Source organism: Zosterops lateralis, assembly GCF_965231275.1.
Source record: "Zosterops lateralis genome assembly, chromosome: 3".
Lineage (NCBI taxonomy): Eukaryota > Metazoa > Chordata > Aves > Passeriformes > Zosteropidae > Zosterops > Zosterops lateralis.
In genome coordinates this window covers 69,643,034-69,664,662 of record NC_139764.1, presented here as the reverse complement: position 1 = coordinate 69,664,662, position 21,629 = coordinate 69,643,034, and the positions used below count along the sequence as shown (strand labels likewise).

The window sequence follows — 21,629 nt, the reverse complement described above, 5'->3', positions numbered from 1 at the left end:
TGCGATTTGTCACTGAGTGCTGCACTGAAACAATTCATTTCTGGATGACAAAGAGCTGAAGCATGGCATTTACTGCAATGAAAATTCCTTCCTTCAGAGAACACCATGGAAGCGACTCCTGCTCGGTACAGACCAGGTCAGGCACACATAAGAATATGCGATGCTGTAGCTGCAGGCTATTAGGAGCGAGTTCACTCTCTCAAGTTTTTATTCTTAAATCAGCTTCAAACACTGCCACAGTAATCTTATACTTTTATAGATGGCATCTTTAATCAAAGATAAGGGGGATGATATAAAAATTTGCTTGTCACATGGAGAGGGAGCTTTCATTAATTATAGACTTGACCCAAACAGAAGAGTAGGTGTGACTGAAAGTTAATGCTTGTGGTGGACAAATCAAACTTGTTTTCATGAAGAAGTGCATGTGCATTGAGATTATCCACCTCTGCTCTGTCTGTTTGTTAAATCTAAGAGACAAGATAAACTTATTTCTTTTTTAGAGGTGTGGCCACAGATCAGTGCCAGAGATAGAAATAGTTTGCTGTAACCAGCTTCCTCAAAGTTAAGACCTTTTTTAGGTTTTTTTCTGAGGATTTTTCCTTGCATGTAATGATTCCATTATAGGAGCACATTGTTTTTACTCATCACAAAGTCTGTGCCTGGTTTACTGTGTTCAGAACTGCTTGGCAGGCTCCAGCTCAGACATTTAATATAATTAACATGAAGGTGTTTCCAGCTCGGGAGGTACCTAAGCATTCTAGGATGATCAAGCACTGAGGCTGGAAGATGAGCTGTTCAAAACCAATAGTTGAAGGCCTTGTAGATTAGTAATCCAGAAGTGAGCTGTTAATGAACAGAGTGGAGGCAACATTAAGTAAGTGTACTGAATTGTAACAAAATGCTCATCATTTTAAATAACAAAGCCTTACACAAAATTAACTGGGTTGTCAGTGTCCCAGTTAAAAAAATATTCTCCCTAGTTTGTCTGCACCTCCTTTCCCAGGAGCCTCCCATTTTCATTTCCCCCCCCTCTTCTGATTTTTGCATCATTTCTTTTTTCTTCTCTCACTGGCTGCAAGATCACTTTTGGTAGCTATGGAAAAGAGAAGAAGGTGAAACAGGAGAGTGGTAAATGGATTTGACAAGAGGCAAAAATACTGTCAGGAGACAACTCATTCCTCAAAAGGTGAAGCAAAACGAACTCTGAAGGTGAAGCCCATGGTCTTCTGGCTCTGTAAAGATGCAGAGATGCAGGTAGGCTGCCTTCAGTGAGCTTGTATCCAGAAGGAATCCTGAATTCTGCTGCTATTTACTCGGTAAGCTAGTCCTTCTGCAGAAGCCAATATGACTTCAAAGAAGCACTTCTTAGTGTAAATCCATGGTGTGATGTCTGTTTGAGCTGGCAGAAAGCCTGACCTCTCTGGAGGTATGTAGAAAACCCATCCACATCCATGAGTTTATTTTGATGTGTAATTTTTGAAAATTTAAATGACTGTATTAATGGCATTTAAAGGAGTGTGAGAGCAAAGACCTCTGATGATAATGTGTAGGGCTGTGGAATGTGCTGTGAAATAGTATCTTACATTGGTGCTGTGCTAGAATTTGTGACAAAAATCACTTTCTATGATGCATCTGTGACTGCAATTGCTGTAAGTTTTATTCTTATCTTGTTGGAAGATCTAATACTTTTCAAGATTTCCCTGAACTACTTCTTCTGCTGGACACATGACTAGAAAAGCCATATGAAGTATGAGAATAGATTTTTACAAGTTGTATCTAAAAAGATGTCTGTGTTAAAGCATTTTAAAATTGTTTTCATAAATGTAACTGTATATACACATAAAAGATGAAGGTTGTTTGCTGTAATACATGAGAGTCATGGACCTGGCCCATTAAACACTCTCATAAATTGTGATTCAGTATTGTCATCTCAGAAGAAATGATGCTTCACTCAGATACTCCATATTGAAATATACATGGAATTTAAATGAAAGTAATTAATCTAGGATTTGTATTAAAATCTCTGCAGATGTGTGTTTTCAGGCAAATGGGAAAATCCATAGTGATAACTTTTGCAATAAAGTTATAATTACTTAAAGCCTGAAATTATAAAGTCCATTATTAAGTCTGGAAGCAACAAAACACCTCATATTACCCAAACTGACTTATCTAAATATAACTCTATGTTTTCCAGCTACTTCTTACTGAATTTGTCATTTCAATTCAGTTTTCCATTCCTGACATCAAAAAGAAGTTGTTTAATCATTTTAGTAAATTGTTCTTCCTTTATTCTTAAAACTCAGTAAAATTTTAATGGCCAGTTTTCAAAGCTGAATTTACAAAGCTAAGTCTACATTCTTAATTGGTGCCTTTCTAGTACCACTTAAAAAAAAATCACTTTTTTCTGCAGCATGTTTGTAACTGTAGGTTATCTAGGTATTTAGGATGTTGATATTCAGAAGTGACATAATAAATCTACATTAATGCAATTTGTAATCACAAATCTCCATTGAATGTAAGCCTCTCTGTTACTTTGTGGGCAAAAGGTGGCTCAGTGCCTTGTTGTCAAAAGTCTGAGTTTCAGTTGGGCTCAGCATAATTGATGCAAATGTGGAATGGCTGGTACCACACTAGATGCTTGTCTTTGTTCTAGACAGTGGGCTAATTTAGCTCATGAAATCAACTCATTTTAGGTGAGTTCCTTTGCTGAAATTGTAGGGTGTGGTTTATGAAGATTTCAATGCGTAGATAAATGGATGAGTTTATGCAGCACCAGCCAAACCACACAAGTCCTGGTTGCATCTCATTCATTTGGCCCTTTCTTCACTCTCAGGCTGTGCTGTCAGGGGCTCACCCTCATGCTGGGCTTAGGGACCTGCACAGGGTGTCCTCACTGGCCCAATTGGTGCAGGAGAGGCTGGAGTAGGGGAGAGCATGAGGCTGCTGAAAGACCATGTAATCTTCTGGGACCTTGTGCTGGACGGGACGTTCCTGTGAGCTGCGGTGCCCAGCTGCAGCTGGAGCTGTGGTCATTCATTTCCATGTGACAAGTGGTGTCCCCAGCACAAGACCTGGCACTCAGGTGTGTGTAACAGTGCATCCCTCCCTCCCTGCTGCCTCTGTACCCACCCTGCACGGCCTTTCCTGCCTGTGGACAGTGGGAACTTGAGAGGCTTATTTTGCTGTATGCAAACCTGTTTTATCCCTTCTTGTGGGCAGAAACGTTCTTCCCAAGAATTAAAGACTTTCCTACTTGTTGCTGGAATTGCACTGTATTTAGAATTGTCCAGATGAATTGGACTTATTCTAAGTTCCACTTTGTTTCCACTGACATGGAACTTTAGTCCAAAGCAGATTACTAGATGCTCACAACAAACTCTTAAGAGCACAAACTTTGCTGACTTTTTTTCAACTATCACTTTGAACTAAAATGCTAAAACTCACATAAAAGAGCAGGTGGGGAAATGCTGCAAGTGTGAGTCTGTATGTTCAAAAGCATTTTCATGTCCCAGGATTTGTAAACACCGTTCTGTATCTCCCAGTGTAGCTACAGAAAGCAGGAAAATGATGCAGTAATGGGATGTTTCTGTTCCTCAAGTCATGGTGAGTCAATATGAACAAAGGAAGACAAGCATCATGTGTTTAAAGAAATGAGTGATGCTGGCTTTTTGTCTCCTCAGTCAAACAGCTTCATCTGGTTCTTTGAGCTTCTTGCTATATAAAATGAGATATTACCTGTGTTAGGTAACTCAGTGTGATGATTATTGTTTATACAATGCTTTAAAGCCAGGCCAGAGTATAAATATCAAGATGAGCTTTTCACTCATTGTGATAGTCCAGTGCAGAGTAGTTACAATTGACCTAGGGGCAAGCATCTTATTAGTCCGTTGCCCACCAAAAATGGAATTTAACTTTGCTTGGGCTTGCTGGATACTACTGTAATATTAGACATGATTTGTTTTATATTACTACAAAGCAACAAAGTTCATTATATATTTGCTCTGGTACATCTGTCAAAACAATCTCATATGCTATCAAAAGTTGCCCATGCTTACACATATTCAAGGAATCAGGTTTCCCCTGACAGGTTTCTCTATACAGATTCATTTTTCCCAGAAGTTAGGAGTTGAAAAATTACAGCAGAAAATTCCAGGAATATTTTACAAAGCAAATTTTTAGTAACTTTAGCTATCTCCTAAACATGGCTGTGTACATGAGGCTGATGTAATGTCAACACTTGGCTGTGCTCCCACGGTATGGAGTGATTATTGAAGGCATCATGGATTTGTTGGGGCACATCTGGCACCTATGTAGAGGTGCCACCCAGTGGCTGGATGATAATAATGAGCTTTTCTGATGAATTTTTAAAAAGAGGGAAAAAATGCTTAAAGGAGTACTTCTTATATTAATATTGTACTAAGTTTTGGGATTTTTTTAAGCATGACTATCAGCACAGGGAGTTCAGTTTCACAAAACGCAGTAACTGATGTTATTGGTCTTCAAATTAAAGAATTAAAAAAGAGCTTCAGTAATTTGAATAGTCTTCAAGTGATGAAACAACAAAATGTATTCCTCCTTTGAAATAAGGTTTTAGAAAGCGTATCAATACAGGTTCTGGTTATTTTGTACCAAACCAAATTTTTGTTTGTTGTTAGATTGTGATTTTTCTTATGCAGATAACGGCTAGAAATACAACTAGAGAGAAGTGATTGTTTGTGGTAGGCATTAACTGAAATTTATGATGCATCTCCTCTTAGTAACGTTAATATGTTAGAATGATAATAACCTCATTTGTAGATATAAAAAGGGAAAAAGTGAGTTGCTGTGAAGATACTTAAGATACGAAGATACTTAAGATACAAAGATACTTAACATGATACAAAATTAAGTCTATTACAGTTAATTCCTGAGAACATCAGGAGTCAAAACAGTAAAAGGGTTATGAGCATCTGGCACAAGTCTGGTATAGATCAAGCTCTATGCTACTATTCATTAATATTTTAACTAGTTATATAATGGCGGGGTTTCTGGGCAGCTAACTTCATTGTTCACTAAATTTCCAGATTATCTAGTAGATAACTTTATAATTCAGTTTTCTTGTTGGATTTTATAATCCATCTTTCTGAAATGTCTTTATTGGGTTTTTTTTTTCCTAGTTAATAGAGATGATAAAGAAGTTAACTTTAAACATAATTAATAATTGCAGTAATTTCTATGCCACAGGGGCTTTTTGATTTTGTAAAGTGGAAGAAGATCACTTGGAACAAGAAACCAGAAGCTGCTTGGATTCACTGTATTAAAGATTTGGCTGCAGAGCAGCGCTGTGTGTTAGCACTCAGAAAAACATGTTTTGAAGGCCTAATGACTGTAGAATTTCCAGCTGCATGCTGTTTGAAGTGCAGGAAAGACAGAAGCTTGGAGCCATTTCATCTCATGGGCAATTGCTCAGAGCTTCAACAAACTGCCAAATGCAAACAAATACATTTAATAACCTGAAATTAATATATTGCACTGGGAAGACGGTACAAAGAAAAAACAAATATATGTAGGAATGGAAGTGGACAACAAGTACAACAAGTTTGTGGTATTAGAGTGGCTCAGAAAAGCTCTGTGCAGTCTTTGTGTGAACAAATGTATCGTGGAACAAAGCAACGAGGCAGCAGACCTGCTCGTCGTGGTTTTTTGTGTGAGTCGAACAGGGACATTGTGTCCAGCTCTGGACACATCTTTGCTGGAGAGGTCTTGTCAGAAGGAAACAGAGAGAAGAGCATGGGAATTCCTTTACAAAAGGGACGATGATGCTAAATAATGGTTGTGAGTGAGAGATACAGCTGAAGCCTGCAAGTATTTAAATGGTGTGAATTTGCGAAACAAAGGAAGGAATTATTTAGGCTGAATTAGTAAGGCAGAGTGGAGTAACTATAACAAAGGGTACTTTTAGGTGAGGTATTAACTCTATTATTAACATGTATGACAAAACACCTCGAAGTAAGCCAGTAGGAATACTTCTGTGCTGACAAGATGTAACCTAAGGTAGTTTAAACAGACTTTTCTATCTCTAGGATCTAGAATGGTGGAGGCAGAAAAGTAAAACTTGAATAACCTGTGAATCTGAAGCCTGGCCATTAGATGGCAGGGTGCTGGCACAAGAGGGTGTGTGCTTCCCCACCACTTCTCAGTGCCATACCCAAGGAGGAGCTCAGAGCCATTCATCAGTTCCAAGGTCTGGGAGAAGTTTGAAATGCTCAGTTTCCCTATAAAAATCACACACACATATCCAGTCACTCCTACAACAGAAGAACTTGCAGTACATGTCCCCCACGCATACATCACTTCAAAGTCCTGTGTGTCTGCTCCAGATTTCCACCCCTTGAAACTCTGTGTGAGTAGGTGGGTGTGCACAAGAGGTGTCCCAGTGTAGCAACCACTTTGTATAAGAGCTGAAGTTGGCTCTTCTCTTCTATAACCAGGGACACAGAAATGGGACTGCTGAAGTAGTGGGAAGAGGTGATACAAATGTGGTAGGTAGCTTGCTGCACTGTTCAGGGAGTCCACATACTGGTTCTGTGGAAAAGATGAGAGAAAGAATAACAAGCAGTATGGAAAACTTCAGCCCAGAGCAGACTATTTGAAATGCTCAAAATATATTAAGGCGGTAACGACAGCAACTCAAATAATGCACAATTAAAAAACCCATGTTTAAAATAGTCTGCACTGCTAAAGGATCTGCCTGAAGGAGTGATCCTTATAGATGTATCCACACCTCTTTCGCCTCTGGAGTGAACTGTTTGTGTTTGTGCTGCCTAACATTTGACCCAGGTCTGATGCCCCCATGGCTCTAAGATCGTAATTATATTTTTGTGGCTTCAGTTCAAAGTGTCTGAAGTAATGTGAAGGTTGCTTTGCTGCCTGCAAGACTGGTGTTTTCATAGCATTATGCCAAAAGTATGCTGCATGCTGGGGGGTGTGGGGCACACAGAGGCTATCTGAGGACAAGAGGCTGGTTAGGATGGTGGAGGGCAGGAGCCTCTATTGGTCTAGTCCCATCCTTGCTGTGACATCCTCAGGGCAGTCCCTCCACAGAGCTGTGCCTTGGCTTTTCCACGGAGAGAAGTAGTCGGTCTCCTTCAGAAGAGAGTCCAAGCACACGGCGATGCATGCGTGGTACGGCTGACAAGGGCACCAGGACCAGGGAATGAACCAGGGAGGTAAATTATTTGTCAGCATAGGTGCATCTATCATAGTTATGAGCACTGAGGTGGTGAATGAGCCAGAGAAAAGTCTCTTACTGCTCTTCATATTGTTCTGTGTTTTGCAGTAAATCTTTAGTCAGTCATTTGGCTGATCAGATTGGTATCTGCTGCTCCCAGGGAAAAATTCTAGTTCTGATGTGATGTGGGAGGGGGGAGACGGGGTAGAGAATCTGAATAAACAAACAAAATATCTTTCTGTTGTAATCAAGTTGCTCTTGCTCATGCATGCTCTCTCTTAAAAAAATGATCTCATACTGTGTTGATTGAAAAGTGGGAATTAATAGGCAAGAACTATCTACTCATTGCAAACTGAAGACTGTTCTGAAAAACAGCAGATGGGAGATGGATCTCAGGGCTGAATATGATGGATTATGAGGGAAGCCATGTCTAAAATTTATAAGGATGCTAGTTTTGTAAGCACTGTTAGATTAAAATATATGGCAACGCACTCTTTTCTTTTTGTTAGTGAGTTGTTTGCTCGTTGGTCCTACATTGTCTTTATATATTTTTGTCTACAGGCTAGTTCTCTTCAAAGTAATTTGTAACTGTCATATTTCAAGTCAGTATGTTAAGAGAATTAATAAGATAACATTGTGTTGCTACTAAGAATTAAGACATGGACAGGTAAGAGTGATGGGGCCAAACTGTGTGGCCTGTAGCATAAAGGCCAAGTCAGTTCCCATCTGATGGTTTCCTTTTCAGTCAGTAGTTCTACTGTAAATCAGGTAAAGAGAAGAGGTACCTACCTACAGAACTTCTCCTTCCTCCTTTTCATGCTTCCTCCAAAAGCTTGATAGTTTCCAAGGCCTCCTTCTTGCTCTTCCTTTACTTCACTGTAAAATTAGTTATTTCTGTAACTAATAGCTCTATGAAAATATGTGTGCTGGTTTTGGCTGGCACACCGTTAATTTTCTTCATGATAGCAGGTATGGGGTATGGTTTGGATTTGTGCTGGAAACAGCATGGGTAACATGGGGCTGTTGTAGTTACTGCTGAGCAAAATGTCTGGGAGGGTTTCATAACATGCTCAGCGTGTTGCAAGTGCCTTCTCCCCCTGGAGCCTCTGGGCTCTGAGCAAGTGGGTATGGTTACACAAACACGCCTGGGTGAGAAAAGCAAGGGTGTGGGTTGACAGTGCCTCAATTTCTCTATGGTGACTGTCCTCCCGCCTGCCCCACAGTGAGTTTCTCTGCCATGCATTGGGGTGAGCTGCTCTGCATCTGTGCTGGAAAGAGAATTTGGCTGGGCAGTTGAGGCAGAAGTGGTGCAGCCCTGTGCCTTCACACCCTGTCTTGCCCTCAGGAGCTTGTGTGCGTGCCCATGCCCTCAGGCAGGAAGCGTACTGCAGTGTTTCCCTGGAAAACTGCCCGGTGCCATAAAGGAAAACTTGGAGGCTCTGGTGAGCTCACCTCGTCAGCAGATTGTTGGGAGGATAGACCTCAAACTGTGAGGAAATTCAGAGTACCTTTTCTCACCTGTTTGGAAATCTGGAGCTGGCTGTTTTCCAGTGAAACATCTTTGGGTTGAAACCTCCCAGGCTGCTTCTGTCAGCTCCAGTTTTTGGTGTGAAATTGTGTCCTTTAAAAAAAAGGTGCCTGAAAGAATGAGTGCTGCTTCACTATATTCTGAAAGCAGCAGCTTTCTGGCTACCACACCGTGGACATGCCAGTGCCCTGAGGCCTAATGATGTCTCAGGGACTGATGGCCAGCAGGAGTGGGCATGTGGGGAAAGGTGTGAGGATGTCCCCAAGGAGGACCAGCCTTCATTGCTGGAAGGGAGCCAGCAGGTGCCTCCCGGGTAGATGTTGCTGGCTTGCCTGGGGACCAGCACAGCCCCCTTCTGCAGCAGGACAAAGGATATCCTGTGAAATATCCTGTCTTCCTACCTAGAAAATGTTTGCTTCCAGAGCTTCTTCTAGCTTCCTTTTGGCATTTGGGATCAATGATGTGTTATTTTCTGATACATGTTCGTTGTGTATCACTTGGGGTGCAGATGCTTGTCATCAGCCCAGCAGCACCATGGCGAATGATGGCCTTTTGCAGAGTGTCAGTGTCACCTCAACAGTTAACAGCTCTTCCATCCATTTCCCTTGGTGTGCCATTATTTTCCTCCTCCTCACCCTGACTTCTTATCCAGACTTCACCCAAACACCTTCCTGGTCTTCTGCCCATATCATGTCACTTGTTCCATTGCTCTGAGTCAGGGAGTTGACAGTCCCCAGCCTACTGTAACTCCCTGCAGCAGTAGAGAGGGTAGGGTGCCACAGGATCTTCCATCCAGCACTACCTGAGCAGCTTTTTCATGTGACTTTTGGATTCTCTCACATGCAATATGTGTGGAGCCACCCCAAAAGCAAGCTCTATCGGTGGAGGCAGAACATGAAAATCAAGATGGACAGCTCAAAGTCAGCTATGTCCTGGGGAAAGTAACCAGCTATTAAGAGTGATGCAGTTTCTTCCTTAGAAATAGGTAAATAAACAAAATAATTGCACTTGCTTATTGGGATATGTGTTAAAAAGTCAAAACATTTTCACCACAATTATGCAATAAACTGAACAACTTTATAAGTATGCCTGAGGCTTTTCTGCTCACTTATTCACTCTTTGAAAACTCTATATGAAAGTCAGTTATAAAACTGAATTTGCAAATAAAGCTGTACAAACAGAGCTGGATTTGGGACAATATGATGAGTCTGGAAAAGGAGCCTGTGGGAAAAAGGTAGTTTTGTTCCAGCCAAAATGGATAATATGCATATTTTAAGGACAAAACAAACCAAGACATTTTGAGACTTTTTTTTCCTGTAAAAGCAAAATATTTGATGAGGATATTTTTTCCACCTAGAGATCTCTCAGTGTTTCAAACTGGGGTGAGTTCACTGGATGGCCACCAGTATGGTGGTTGCCTGTGAGGTTCCCTGTTAAGAGAGGATGGAGAGCTGGGGCTTGCTCAGTTTTGGAGAGGAGGCAGCTTTGGGTGGCGATGGAGACGAACCCAGACTTCTCACAGTAGTACATGGTGGGAAGACAAGACAACAGCAAAAAGTTGATAAAAGAGCGATTCAGATTAGATGTAAGAGAAAACATTTTCACTGTTGTCCAGAGAGGTTGTGATGCCTCTGCCCTTGCATATTTTCAAGAGTTGGTTGGGTAAAGCCCTGAACAACCTGATGTGTTCCCATAGCTGACCCTGCTTCAGGCAGGACGTTGGACCAGAGACCTCCTAGAGACCCTTCCAATCTGAATTGTCTTATGATCCTATGAAAAATTCAGTCAGATTTTGAAATAAAAATATCAAAATACATACCATTTTTTAAAAGCTGAATTTTAACCAATTGTTGTATCATTTAAAGGACAAAATTATATAAACTGTAAGTTTATCAACCTTATTAAATCTATAACTTCAGAGAATTCTGGATTCTTGCTACTTTGATTTTTCAGAGAGTGAGATGGAAGAGATTTTGTAACTTGGTCAGTTTTCACTATTTTATTTTTCTCTTGAGAAGAGACTAAGTGAACTTTTTGACATTCTTTGGATTCAGAATTTGAAAACTGACACTGCAGAATAAATGTAAGCAAAATTAGGTTCCTTAAGTTTTAGGACTGACTTGCTTAAAATGAATATATTACTTTAAAGACTGTATACATTTTTATTGTGACAGCCTCTTCCCAATAAGTGATCTGTTCTGAAAATTCCAGTGATTCTTTACTGAGATGGTTCCCAGAAGGAAAGTGAAGGGAACATGTGATGTAATGTGGAACTATAAACCCCAAATGTTGTAATCTGCTGTCTCTGAAGAGGTGGAGGGACAGGAGATAAGACTAATTTTTTTTGCCTTGTGGCTCTGATGTGGTTATGCTGCTGAGTATTGTATTTGGATTTTGGTTGTTTTATTATCAGGAAAAAGCTGACAGGCTAGTTTCAGAGAGCTAAAGCAGGTGGGATGAATTAATGTCTAAGAAGAGGAGCAAGTACTTTAGCTAAAATAAAGAAGTAAACTTTGGAAGTACCAGAGTCCTGGAAGCACTGCAACAGGAGAAAATATCCTAGTGTTTTGTCAGAAATACAGCAAATACTCACTTGGGCTTTTTTTTGCTAAGATGCATGAACTGAACAGTGTTTCCTCTCCTTGCAGGTACTATGATGTATCAGGCAGACGCTGCTGCACTGTCCAGGAGAACCAAACACCATCAGTAGTCTGCCCCCACTCTTACGCTCTCCCAGCGATATCAATGTCTACTGCCTCGTTACCAGCAGCACTCAGAAAGGTAGGAGAAAACTAAATATGTGTGTTTATATAATGGTAATCTTCCTTTAAAAGACCTGTGTTTGAAGTACTGGAAAATTTTTAAATTAATAACAGGTACGGAAATAAGGAAGGTACGTAATGACTATAGCTGGCATGAAGAGACAAAAAAGAAAATGGCTCGAGGAGATCTTCCACATGCTCCCACAAACCATATGGCTTTTTCCTTTTGTTCATAAAAAATATGTAAGCCAAAATAATAAAGGAGCAGCACCTACGTTTCTACAGTTCCTTACTTAACCCGTTCTGTTTTTTCTAAGTTTTTTTTTTCCCAGAGAAGGAGGAATGGCTGTGTGTTTGTTTGTAGTGTTCATTTAGCTCATGCAGTGTTACTCATTTGCTTGGCAGCAGTATTACTGTATGGAAGCAAGCTAGGGAAAATGCTAATCACTCCTGTTCTAATGTGAGAACTTAATTTCAGATTGCAGACAAAGTTGTGCAATGCCATTCTTGTCTTTATTGTAATCTTTCCATGGAGAGAGAAATACTATTTTTCCACATTAACAAAAGTACTCAGCAGGCCAGTAATTGAAAAAGTTGCTTTCTTCTTGGTTGTGGAACTAATATTCATATGAATATATTTGATGAAGGCTTAAAATATTCTGTCTTTAAAACAAGCACATTTATTTTTCAGTCTTTTCAAGCCAGCAAATTTCATCTACTAATTTCTGCATTTGCAAAAGACTCATTGGTCTTTAGCTGAATACACAAATAACACATACCCCAAATACCCCTTTGGTCTCATTCAGAATCTTAGTTCTATTGATGCTGTTGAAACATCCTGCAAAAAGATCTTAGTTCTTCACAGAACAGCAGAATGGCACATTACTGTGTTGGGATGACATTCCATTGTACTAGAGCTAGCTGGGACATTGCCTTTCCAATAGAAAAAATTGCTCTTCACCCTATTGCTGTCTTGTATATTAGCTTCTTGCAAGGACTTCTAGAAAAACAAGTAGATGCTTGATATTTTTCAGTGGAAAGAATGGGAGGGTTTAGCTGTTGCTTAGAAAGCTCTGAGTTAGCACTTAGTTCTTCTTTTGGAATAATTTGTTCATACTTACAGCTAAATTAAATTGTTGGGGTGTCATTTCTCTAACTTGGAATCAATCCATTTCTGCTAATAACATTTACAACCTTTTAAATGAAGCTTCTGAAAGTGAGTGAGACTAGGCACATAATTTTATACTTCGATATATAACACAAAAGTCTGATTGTTAGATAAATCATAAAAATCAAGGAAATTGCCCGGGGTATGTATGTGTGTGTGTGAATTCAGCATTTTCTTTTGTATTGGGATAATCTCCTAATGCGTGTAATAACACAGTCACCTGCCAATGACAGATGGTTTATGGGGATTGGGATTTAAGGAAGCCCTGCCTTCCCTCAGCATTTCTTGTGGGAGAGTGGTGGAAAACTGTGCATTAGAAAACAAACAGCAGAGCTGTTTGCATCAGGCTCCTCTCTGTTGCTGTTCTTTCTATGGAAATCTGATCATAAGCCTTTCAAAGGTAAATGTACTGAGTAGAGTCTTGCAGAATAATGTACCCAGACTAATTTGTTTTATCCTCTGTTTTTGCCTAATTCATATTATTCCCTTTACCTTGGGTAATTAAGAACTGACTCCAGCAATGACTAAGACAAGCTCTCCTACATTCTTTCATTAATTAAACAGTCTTCCTACAAAACCTTGCTTATCTCTGGAGTCTCTGGAGCTCATGAAATTTTGGTTTTGTTTTCTGGGGAAGAAAAAGTAATTTGATTTTGCTTCTTTCCTTTTTTATGGTAGTGATTATGGTCGAGTGATGGAGTTCCCTTTCGCCTAGATTGCCTTCACTCTCAGCCAGTTCATACTCTACTAGTCAGCAGAAGATCTAAAACAGCCACTCCCTTAATGGTTTTCTTTACCTTCTAAAGAAAAAGCTGTCCCTAGCATATTCCAAGAACTTGCTGGACTGTCTCCTTCTTGTATTTTTTTTTTCCGACAGAAAAAAATTAATTTCCAGAAGTAATTAAAGCCATCAGGTTCTGTCCTTTTGGATGCTTCCCTTGCATGATCAAAAAACATGACTTCTCTCCACCCAAAAAGCTAGTCTATAATAAAATGCTATCATAGTATACCCTGGTTTTCCCTTTTCATCTTCTTCCAGGATTGTTTAACAAATCTTCATCTTGCCTCTTCCTGTACTTCACAGTAACTGTTCTTGAGGTACAGTGCAAATTTGCTTCTCTTTGTTTTTGTGTGACTTCCATAAGTAGTGATGGTAAAACAGCAGTATATTAAAAAATGTGTAAGATCACTCGCTTGGTAGTATTACTTAATGAGTAAATGTTGTGTTGCCCAGATTTTAAGGCAAAAATACTTCCTTTCACTACATCATTTTCTTAGGAAAAGACAGGCATCCTTCTATAACAATATTTCTTCCTCATCAAATACTTCTGACGTTGATTCAGATGTACTTCTGGTTCTGTACAGATTTCCATTTTCTTTCCCTTTGCAAGGCCATCTGGAATCTATAATTTTGTTTATTGTAAGCTTCTGATTGGAACAACCGAAAATGTCAGTTATATAACAGTGAAAGAGAGATTTCAGAGTGCTCTTATCAAAATACAAATTGTGTACGTTTATTAAGTCACTGGAGGTAACTGGATCTATGAGAAATTAAAAATCATACAAATTTGAGTATATGTTTCATTTTGGGGTTTGATCTCCTTATAGGCTATTCACTTAAAAGTTGGACTTGATAGTCCTTGTGGGTTCCTTCTAACTCAGAATATTCTGTGATTCTGCGTGATTCTTGACTTTTCTAGTCCTGTGCTATCTAATGTGCAAAACATTTGTTTAATGGAATCAAAGATTAGCTGTTTCTCTTTTGGTATTTTGGCAGATAGACATTTGATAACTCATTATTAAATATTAAAAAGCCCTGACAAATAATTTCTAGATGTCAGATCCACAAGATACACTATTTCTAGATTCTAAAACTCAGCTTGTTCCTTTTCCCGAATAATGCATTACATCACTGGTTACATTTTCCAGTTTTGCTAGTTAAAGCTAAACAGGAGCATTTGGTATCCTTGAGTTTGTTTGCAAGTGAAGAGAAAATAGCTTTCTTAGATTCCTGTTTATGTTTAGAATGTCTGTATGGATTCACACTGAGGATTGCTTGAGCTGTCATATAGCCTACACTGCATGAAGTAGATAGCTGTGGCCAGGATTTTATTATCTGTTTTTTATGTATTTTAGACTTATTAGTAAAATAATGTGGCCAGTGTTCTCACTGTGAATGTAGAAACAACTTCCTGAATGATTGATTAATTTCATTCTCTTTGGATAAATAATAATTCAATTTGAGAACCAAATCTCAGATAAAATGTGTATTTTGCAGTCATGCAGCTTCAGCAGTAACAAAATACTGATACCAAGGGTGAAGGGGTCCTAACTGTGCTATGGCAAACTCAAATGACCTTCAATTATGTAGATAAAGACGAACAGGTGTTAAGCTGATAGGTTTCTGTATAGTTACACTGAAAGGCATTTCTTCCCCTAGAGAACAATTTCAAATTTAGATTGGCTTCTGCTGATAGTAAAATGAGGGAATGAAAATAGAGTTCTTAATGCTTCATTATTTATATATTTCCTGTGCATTAGGACTAATGATTACAAAAATCTAGACTTTAAATTCCGTGCAAGATACTTAAGCTTCAACATTTTTTTTTCCTAAATTGCATCTGTGTGCTGTAATGCTGTCTCTGCTCTTATATTGAGGTGTTGATTAGTCATATTTTCAGATTTGTAACCTGTCTAAAGGTTTCTCAGGATTCCCCATCTAGATAAGAGTTCTCACACCTACTTGCTACCTGAACACAGCCACTGCCTTTCACACAAAGATTCAGTTCTATGACATGAATATTCATCGAAGGAAACCGGGTGGAGTACTTGTAGCACCCAGGCGTGGCTGTGGAAGCCCATTTTGATTCTGTGTCAAATTACTGGATTAAATGAGTTTATTCTATCACTGCCTTTGCCATATTCCTGAGACAGCAGATATGCAGATCCCTAATTCCTCATGCTCTTTTAACTCATCTTTCAAGATGATAGTTCATCAAGGTCTAAGATATTTTCATGTTAGGATTCCTCATCTGCTTCTTTAATTTCTGTCTGCCTTGCTCAGAGAAATGTTAGCAAGACATTCAGCCTAGCTCATCATACTGCTTCTTCTTACAGTGGTTTATTGTCTCAAAAAATAACAAAATCTAAAGTCTGTTTGAGATCCATGGGGTTACTAGATTACCTTCAAGAGTGATGATTAAATGGTACAAACAAAGCATTTTATACTGTCAGTTAATAAACTTCCATACCAAGTAAGTGAAAAAATGGATGAGTCACTTTCCAAAGTAACAGACAACAAAATTATCCGTTCATGGATAGTTGAGAGGAACCTGTCTAGAGGATAACAAGTGGTTGCCTTAAGGTTCACCCCAATTTTTTAATAGATAAGGCCTTTCAGTGGTTAACCAATCTCCTCCCAGACTGAGACCAAAAGAAGAGAAGGCCTTTTTCTCCAGCTTGGAATCAGAAAGCTAAACAAAACCTGGTAGCCAAAGTCCTACAAAATGAGTCACACAGGGGCTGAAAATATTTGCTGGTTTGGTTTTCTCAAAGGAGAAAAACCCCCACAATTTCAGGAGAGCACAAATCTGCCTTGTGCAAAGACTGAAGGGAGAAAAGGAGGGGAAATTGTATGACACTGAAGCATCTTTTTCTTTTGAGGTGAAGGGGTGTTATAGGAAGGCAGTCATCTAAGAGGGGCCTAGGTGAGGCAGGGGGCTGGGTTTCTCCTTGGATTTGTTTTGTTTTACAATCTAGATAGGTCCTCCCTCAGCTGTTTGGAATAGGTTATGTCTTTCCAGCTCGTTAAATGTTGCAGCAGGACAAATTTTTATTGTATTACCTGGAAGAAGACAGGAAAAAAGCCTGCTCAGTGCTGTGCTGCATGTCTGGATTCTTGCCAGAGTTTCTATCTGCCTAATATGCAGAGCACTTATGCTCAACTTTTTATTTTCTTTTATTTTTTTTTTCCTTCTTTTTCTCTTCTTTGGTATAACTGTTGCATTCCTTACCTTGTAAAATTACTTTTATTCCTTGTGTGGGAAATATGGCAAGGGTCACTCAGGGTGGTTTTACACCTCACTGAGAGTGTGGTTCAGTGCAGACGAGTCATTTGCTACCAAGTGGTGGTTCCAGACACCATCCTTCCCCAAGTGTAACTTATTTCCCTGAAATAATGTCAACTTTCCACCTCCTTCCCAGGCTTAAGCAGCTGAATCATTTTCCTTTACTTTTTTCTTTCTTTTCTTCCTTTTTGTTTTTTTCTACTAGGAATTCCCCCTTGCTAATAAGACACAGATTCAAAATCCCTTGAAAATCTCTACATAAAGCTGGCATTCACTTACTCCCTTTTCAGTTACTCATATTTGTGCTCACTCTGCTAAGGCATTTAATCATGTTGCTCTCCATTATCATCCCTACAGAGGAGAGAATGACTTCCCATGTTTTAAATTTAAAGAATAACTTTTAAGTTCCTGATATAGACAGGTTTATGAGAGTTAGCTACATCTGATGTGCCTCTGGTTCACTAATTTATGGGACATCTGAATAAATACATTTCATTTATTTAAATCAAATAAAAAATACAGTAATAAATATTTTATAAGCTAAAATAAGTATAGTAATTTTATTTACATTTTTATTTATAATCATATGCAGATATATATGTATGTATGGGTGTATATGTAAATATAGATATGAACTGAAGGATTTTGGGGGGATTTTAATCATAAACCATGGCTTTGGGATTGCTGTCCTGATGTATTTATATCAGTTGAAGAAAACAGTACATAGAATGGAAAAAGAACAGATGTGGTGAAGCATGGATCACATGAGAATTCTTTTACGACATTCAGAGCAGCTACATTATTCATTGTCTGTATGGCTTTAAATAGGATGCTGTTGTGCTGACCATCACATTATTATGGTTTAAAATGTATAGGAAAACATGAGAATGCTATACTGGTTTAACTAAGTCAGGTTTTTTTTTTCCTTTTATCCTTTCAACACAATCTATTCCTATTCTTTGGCTGCAACCATGATGTGATTTGGGCAAGAAAGTGGTGTTAATAGAAGAAGAACACTGAAGTCTTTACCTTGAAATTCATAGGGGAGAAGTAATCAAATTCTCAAACCAAACCAGTTGAGTAGGGTGGAGAAATGTGGGAAGGGAAAAAGAATGCTTCATTTTGCCCTGGCCATACCAGCACTTCTTATAGGGTTGACAAAACATTTATACACCTAACAAATATTTAATTTGCTCTGTCCCTTGAACTTTTAGACATTTTTAAGATGTTTAGCTCTGAGTCATGCTCTGTTTTGCAATAGTATGAGATATTTAATACATAAGTATTTTTTCAGATTTATTTAGTTGATAAATATGCAATTCATAATTAAAAACACAACATCACCATAAACATTAAGAAAACAACAGAGTTTAGAGAGTACTGAAATCATTATGGAAGCCAGGAAATGTAGAACTGGGACAGAATTTAAATGCTGATAATTTAAGTCACAGCGATGTCTCCCACAAACACTTGTGTTCCAAGAAGCCACTGTATATTAAATTACTTGTCCACAACGTTTGATGAAAAGTGTCTTAAACCAGTAAACTGAAATGGCATGGCAAATCTTAAAACCCACAAAGCACAGGGGGAATGATTTGAATATAACTTCTATCAAAGCTTTTTCTGCAGAGAGAATATTTAAGAGCAAGTTCTACAGAGACATAATGGTGGTGTTGACTACCATAAGCATATTTAACTGAAAGGGGTGCTCAGGATCATGGAAACAAAACAAAATTAACCCCAGCATGTCCAGATAGTCTTTGTGTAATACCACCTGCTAGCAAGAACCCACATGTAGGTGAGCTCTTCCTAAAGAACTGCACTGAGTAAGAGTGGAGGACTGAACTAAGCTTTTGTTAATTCTTTTGGTTTTAATAACATACGGTACTGTCCTTTAGCATAGACCTGTCTCAACATTAACATTTAAAAATATAGAAGTAGCAATTTACTTTTAATAGTGCACTAGTGCTATTGTACCTGTAGGAATGCTGAATCAGGACACTTGGGCAGCCAGCTGTAGTTGTAAGTCAGCATTGGTAAGGCTTATTGTGCTGATAGAAACTAGATAACGTGTCTCTTTTTGCGGAAAAAGATAAAGAGAAATGTGGTATGAATATGTGTACATCAAACCCATTTGCTTTTGGGCTGTGATAATTGCACATCCATTGCTTTACCTGTGTCTGTTCTCTGTTAAGGACTCGATAGGAGGTAGGAAGAGGGGACAAGAGGGATACTAGAGAGGAGAGATCAAAAAGATGGCACAAAAGAAAGGTAAAACCCCAAAGCAAGAACAATTAGTTATTTATAGGTTAAATTCACAGCATATAGGAAAGAAAGCTAACCCAAAAATGGAAGTAGGAGTGTTCAGAATACTAAATAAACAGTTGCTGTCACTTAAATGCTTTCAGTTACATGATAAAAGGTTTGTGCTTTTATAGGATTCTGCTGTAAGTCAGGTTTATTTTATGTCTCTGCTTAAAGAACTAAAATTCTGATGTTTGCATCCCTAAAAGTGTAAGTGATTCATAGTAGAATTGCCTTTCTAACATGATTGATCTGTCTGATACACACAACAGAATTAAGGATTCCTTAGTTTAGAGTATCCATAATGATAGGAACCTTTGGTCAAACGTCATTCAGCCCAGGTTTCCCAGGACACAGCAAGCATTCATAACACTGTAGCAGAAATGTTCTGGATACAAAGATATGATTCTTTAACAGAAGAAGATAACAGGTGTCCTCAATTCAGCCATATGTGCTAATAGTGAAGACAGAAGAATCAAGCAACTAGTTATACATGCAGTGCCATACTTACTGTGCAGGCAGAGAACCAAAATTCTGAGAAGTCCCAATGTCAAAAAGCTTGGGCATCACATCCACTATAAAACTATCTGATTATTGTGATTTGGCTTTAGCCCACTGAAGACATGCTCATCCTTTTGACTTCCGAAAAGTCTGGAAATCTATGGCTAATTACAGCACAAGAGAGGTTCTCAGCTATCCATGACAAAACCTCTCTGAGTATTGCTCAACAAAATTACTTCTCTGCTTAATAAAATACTGTGCTGCTGACTAGACTGATGGCATCATGGCAATTTCCTTGTCGGTTAATTTTTTTTCCATATTCCCAGCTTATTATTCCTCTTATCCCCATTTGAACCACAAATTCATTTCAGTATTAACTTACAAAGGTTTTCATTTTGCTGTTTCCAACATTACTTGAGGCACCAACTCTCTTATTTCCTAAAAATAACATCTAGATTAGGTTATGTGCCTTTCTTGTGGCTGGTTCAGAGAGACCTTGGAACATCCTTTTCTCTTATATTTCTGCTGCTTTTTGGTGAGATTAATAGGAGACAATCTAAGCTGTGGTTGATTGTAGGTGTACAAGACCACATCTGACAACAGACATGGGGCTTAGAAAAGGGCAAAAGCATGGGAGGGAAGATGGCATGGAGTTAGGTATCATTTTCATAGAAGGAACATAGGTCCTGGAATATTAGTGCAGGAGGAATATGTGTTGTAGTCTAATACTTTGGCATTCAAGATGGCAGTGGATGTACTGAGTCAAGAAGGCTCCCTTCACCCCTTTAAAATATATTTGAAGGCAGGGATACCAGTAAATTCTTAATCTGAGAGACATCTTTCAAGTACTCACAAAGTTTATTGAGGAGATTGTTGGGGTTTTATACATACAGTTAAAAACATCCGAACAAACTTGAACTTGTGTCAGACAACGTGCATGTGTTTATTCTTGGCTGGCAACTTCAGACAGCTGTCACTTGGATAACTCTCCTTCTGAGCAATTCAATACATTCACATTGATGCAGGTGAAGTATAAAAAGTTTATGTTCAACTCTACATTGGATCTGAATCCTGAATAGTATTCATATTCAGCTCTGTTTGGACTTGAATTTCATCTGAGTTATTGCATGCTCCATGTAATATTATAAACAAATTTAGTGAAAGCAGTGATGAAAATGTGTTTCTTTTAGAGAAATTAGATTAATGATGGCCTAAAATCATGTGAGCAGTGGTCATGGAATGTGATAGTGCCGAGGTCTTCAAGGCTGGGCTGCTGAATTAACCACAGTCTCCCAAGCAGGGACAAAATAAAAGGTCTATCAAACCAGCACACGTCTGTGCTTTGCACCAGTGAGATAATGTGGACAGCCACATACTCAGTGTGGTATTGCCCAGGGAAGGCAATGAAGGGTTCATGCATTGCAAATTATTTAGGAGGTCTGTCATCAATGATCAAGCATTGACGGTACATAATGACTCTGGTAATGGTGACATGGGAGTGTGCACCAGGCAGTCTGGTATTATCAGTGACCATCCTTTATCTGCCCCACCTCTGTGTATCATCGTGCCAAACATGCAGCTACATAGCATTTCAACATTTCACAGGTGTTACTTATGCTAGTATGTAACTTTTCCTTAGAATGACACCCGGCACTTTACTGCTTTCTTCCCAAGGGTATTACTCCTCCCTTCTCTTTACCTTGGTGAGTACAGTCCTGTGAAATTGCTCTTTGAATCACCAGGGCTTTTTTTCTGACCTCCACGCTGGGCTTCTGTGCAGTGTGGAGAGCTGTACTGCAGAATGCTTTTCTTGTACTGTTTCCACACTTGTGCAATATGTTGGAATGGTTTTCAGGACCTTGGCAGCCAGCTCTGCTCTCTCCTTGGGTGTGGCCCTCTTTCCATTTTGCCATGCTACGTGACCAGGTGTCTCACAGTACACCTGGGCACCCTCAGATCTGAGGAGGTTGCAACACAAAGCTTTTGCTAATAGTCCATTCCTCCTGACCAGGCTTTTGCCACTTTTTAAGCTATATAATGAATATGACAATTAGGAATGTGTATATACATACATATATGTGTAATTTAT

General features: G+C 38.9%; 1 protein-coding gene across 1 annotated transcript in view; it reads left to right on the top strand.

Annotated features, from left to right (window-relative positions):
• The first annotated feature begins 11,440 nt into the window (after positions 1 to 11,440).
• Positions 11,441 to 21,629, top strand: part of CRYBG1 (crystallin beta-gamma domain containing 1) — a 65,906-nt gene continuing 55,717 nt past the window's right edge. The window contains exon 1 of the mRNA XM_083856606.1: positions 11,441 to 11,519. Within this exon, the coding sequence (XP_083712732.1) occupies positions 11,484 to 11,519 (36 nt within the window). The 5' untranslated portion in view covers positions 11,441 to 11,483. The remainder of the gene's footprint in view (positions 11,520 to 21,629) is intronic.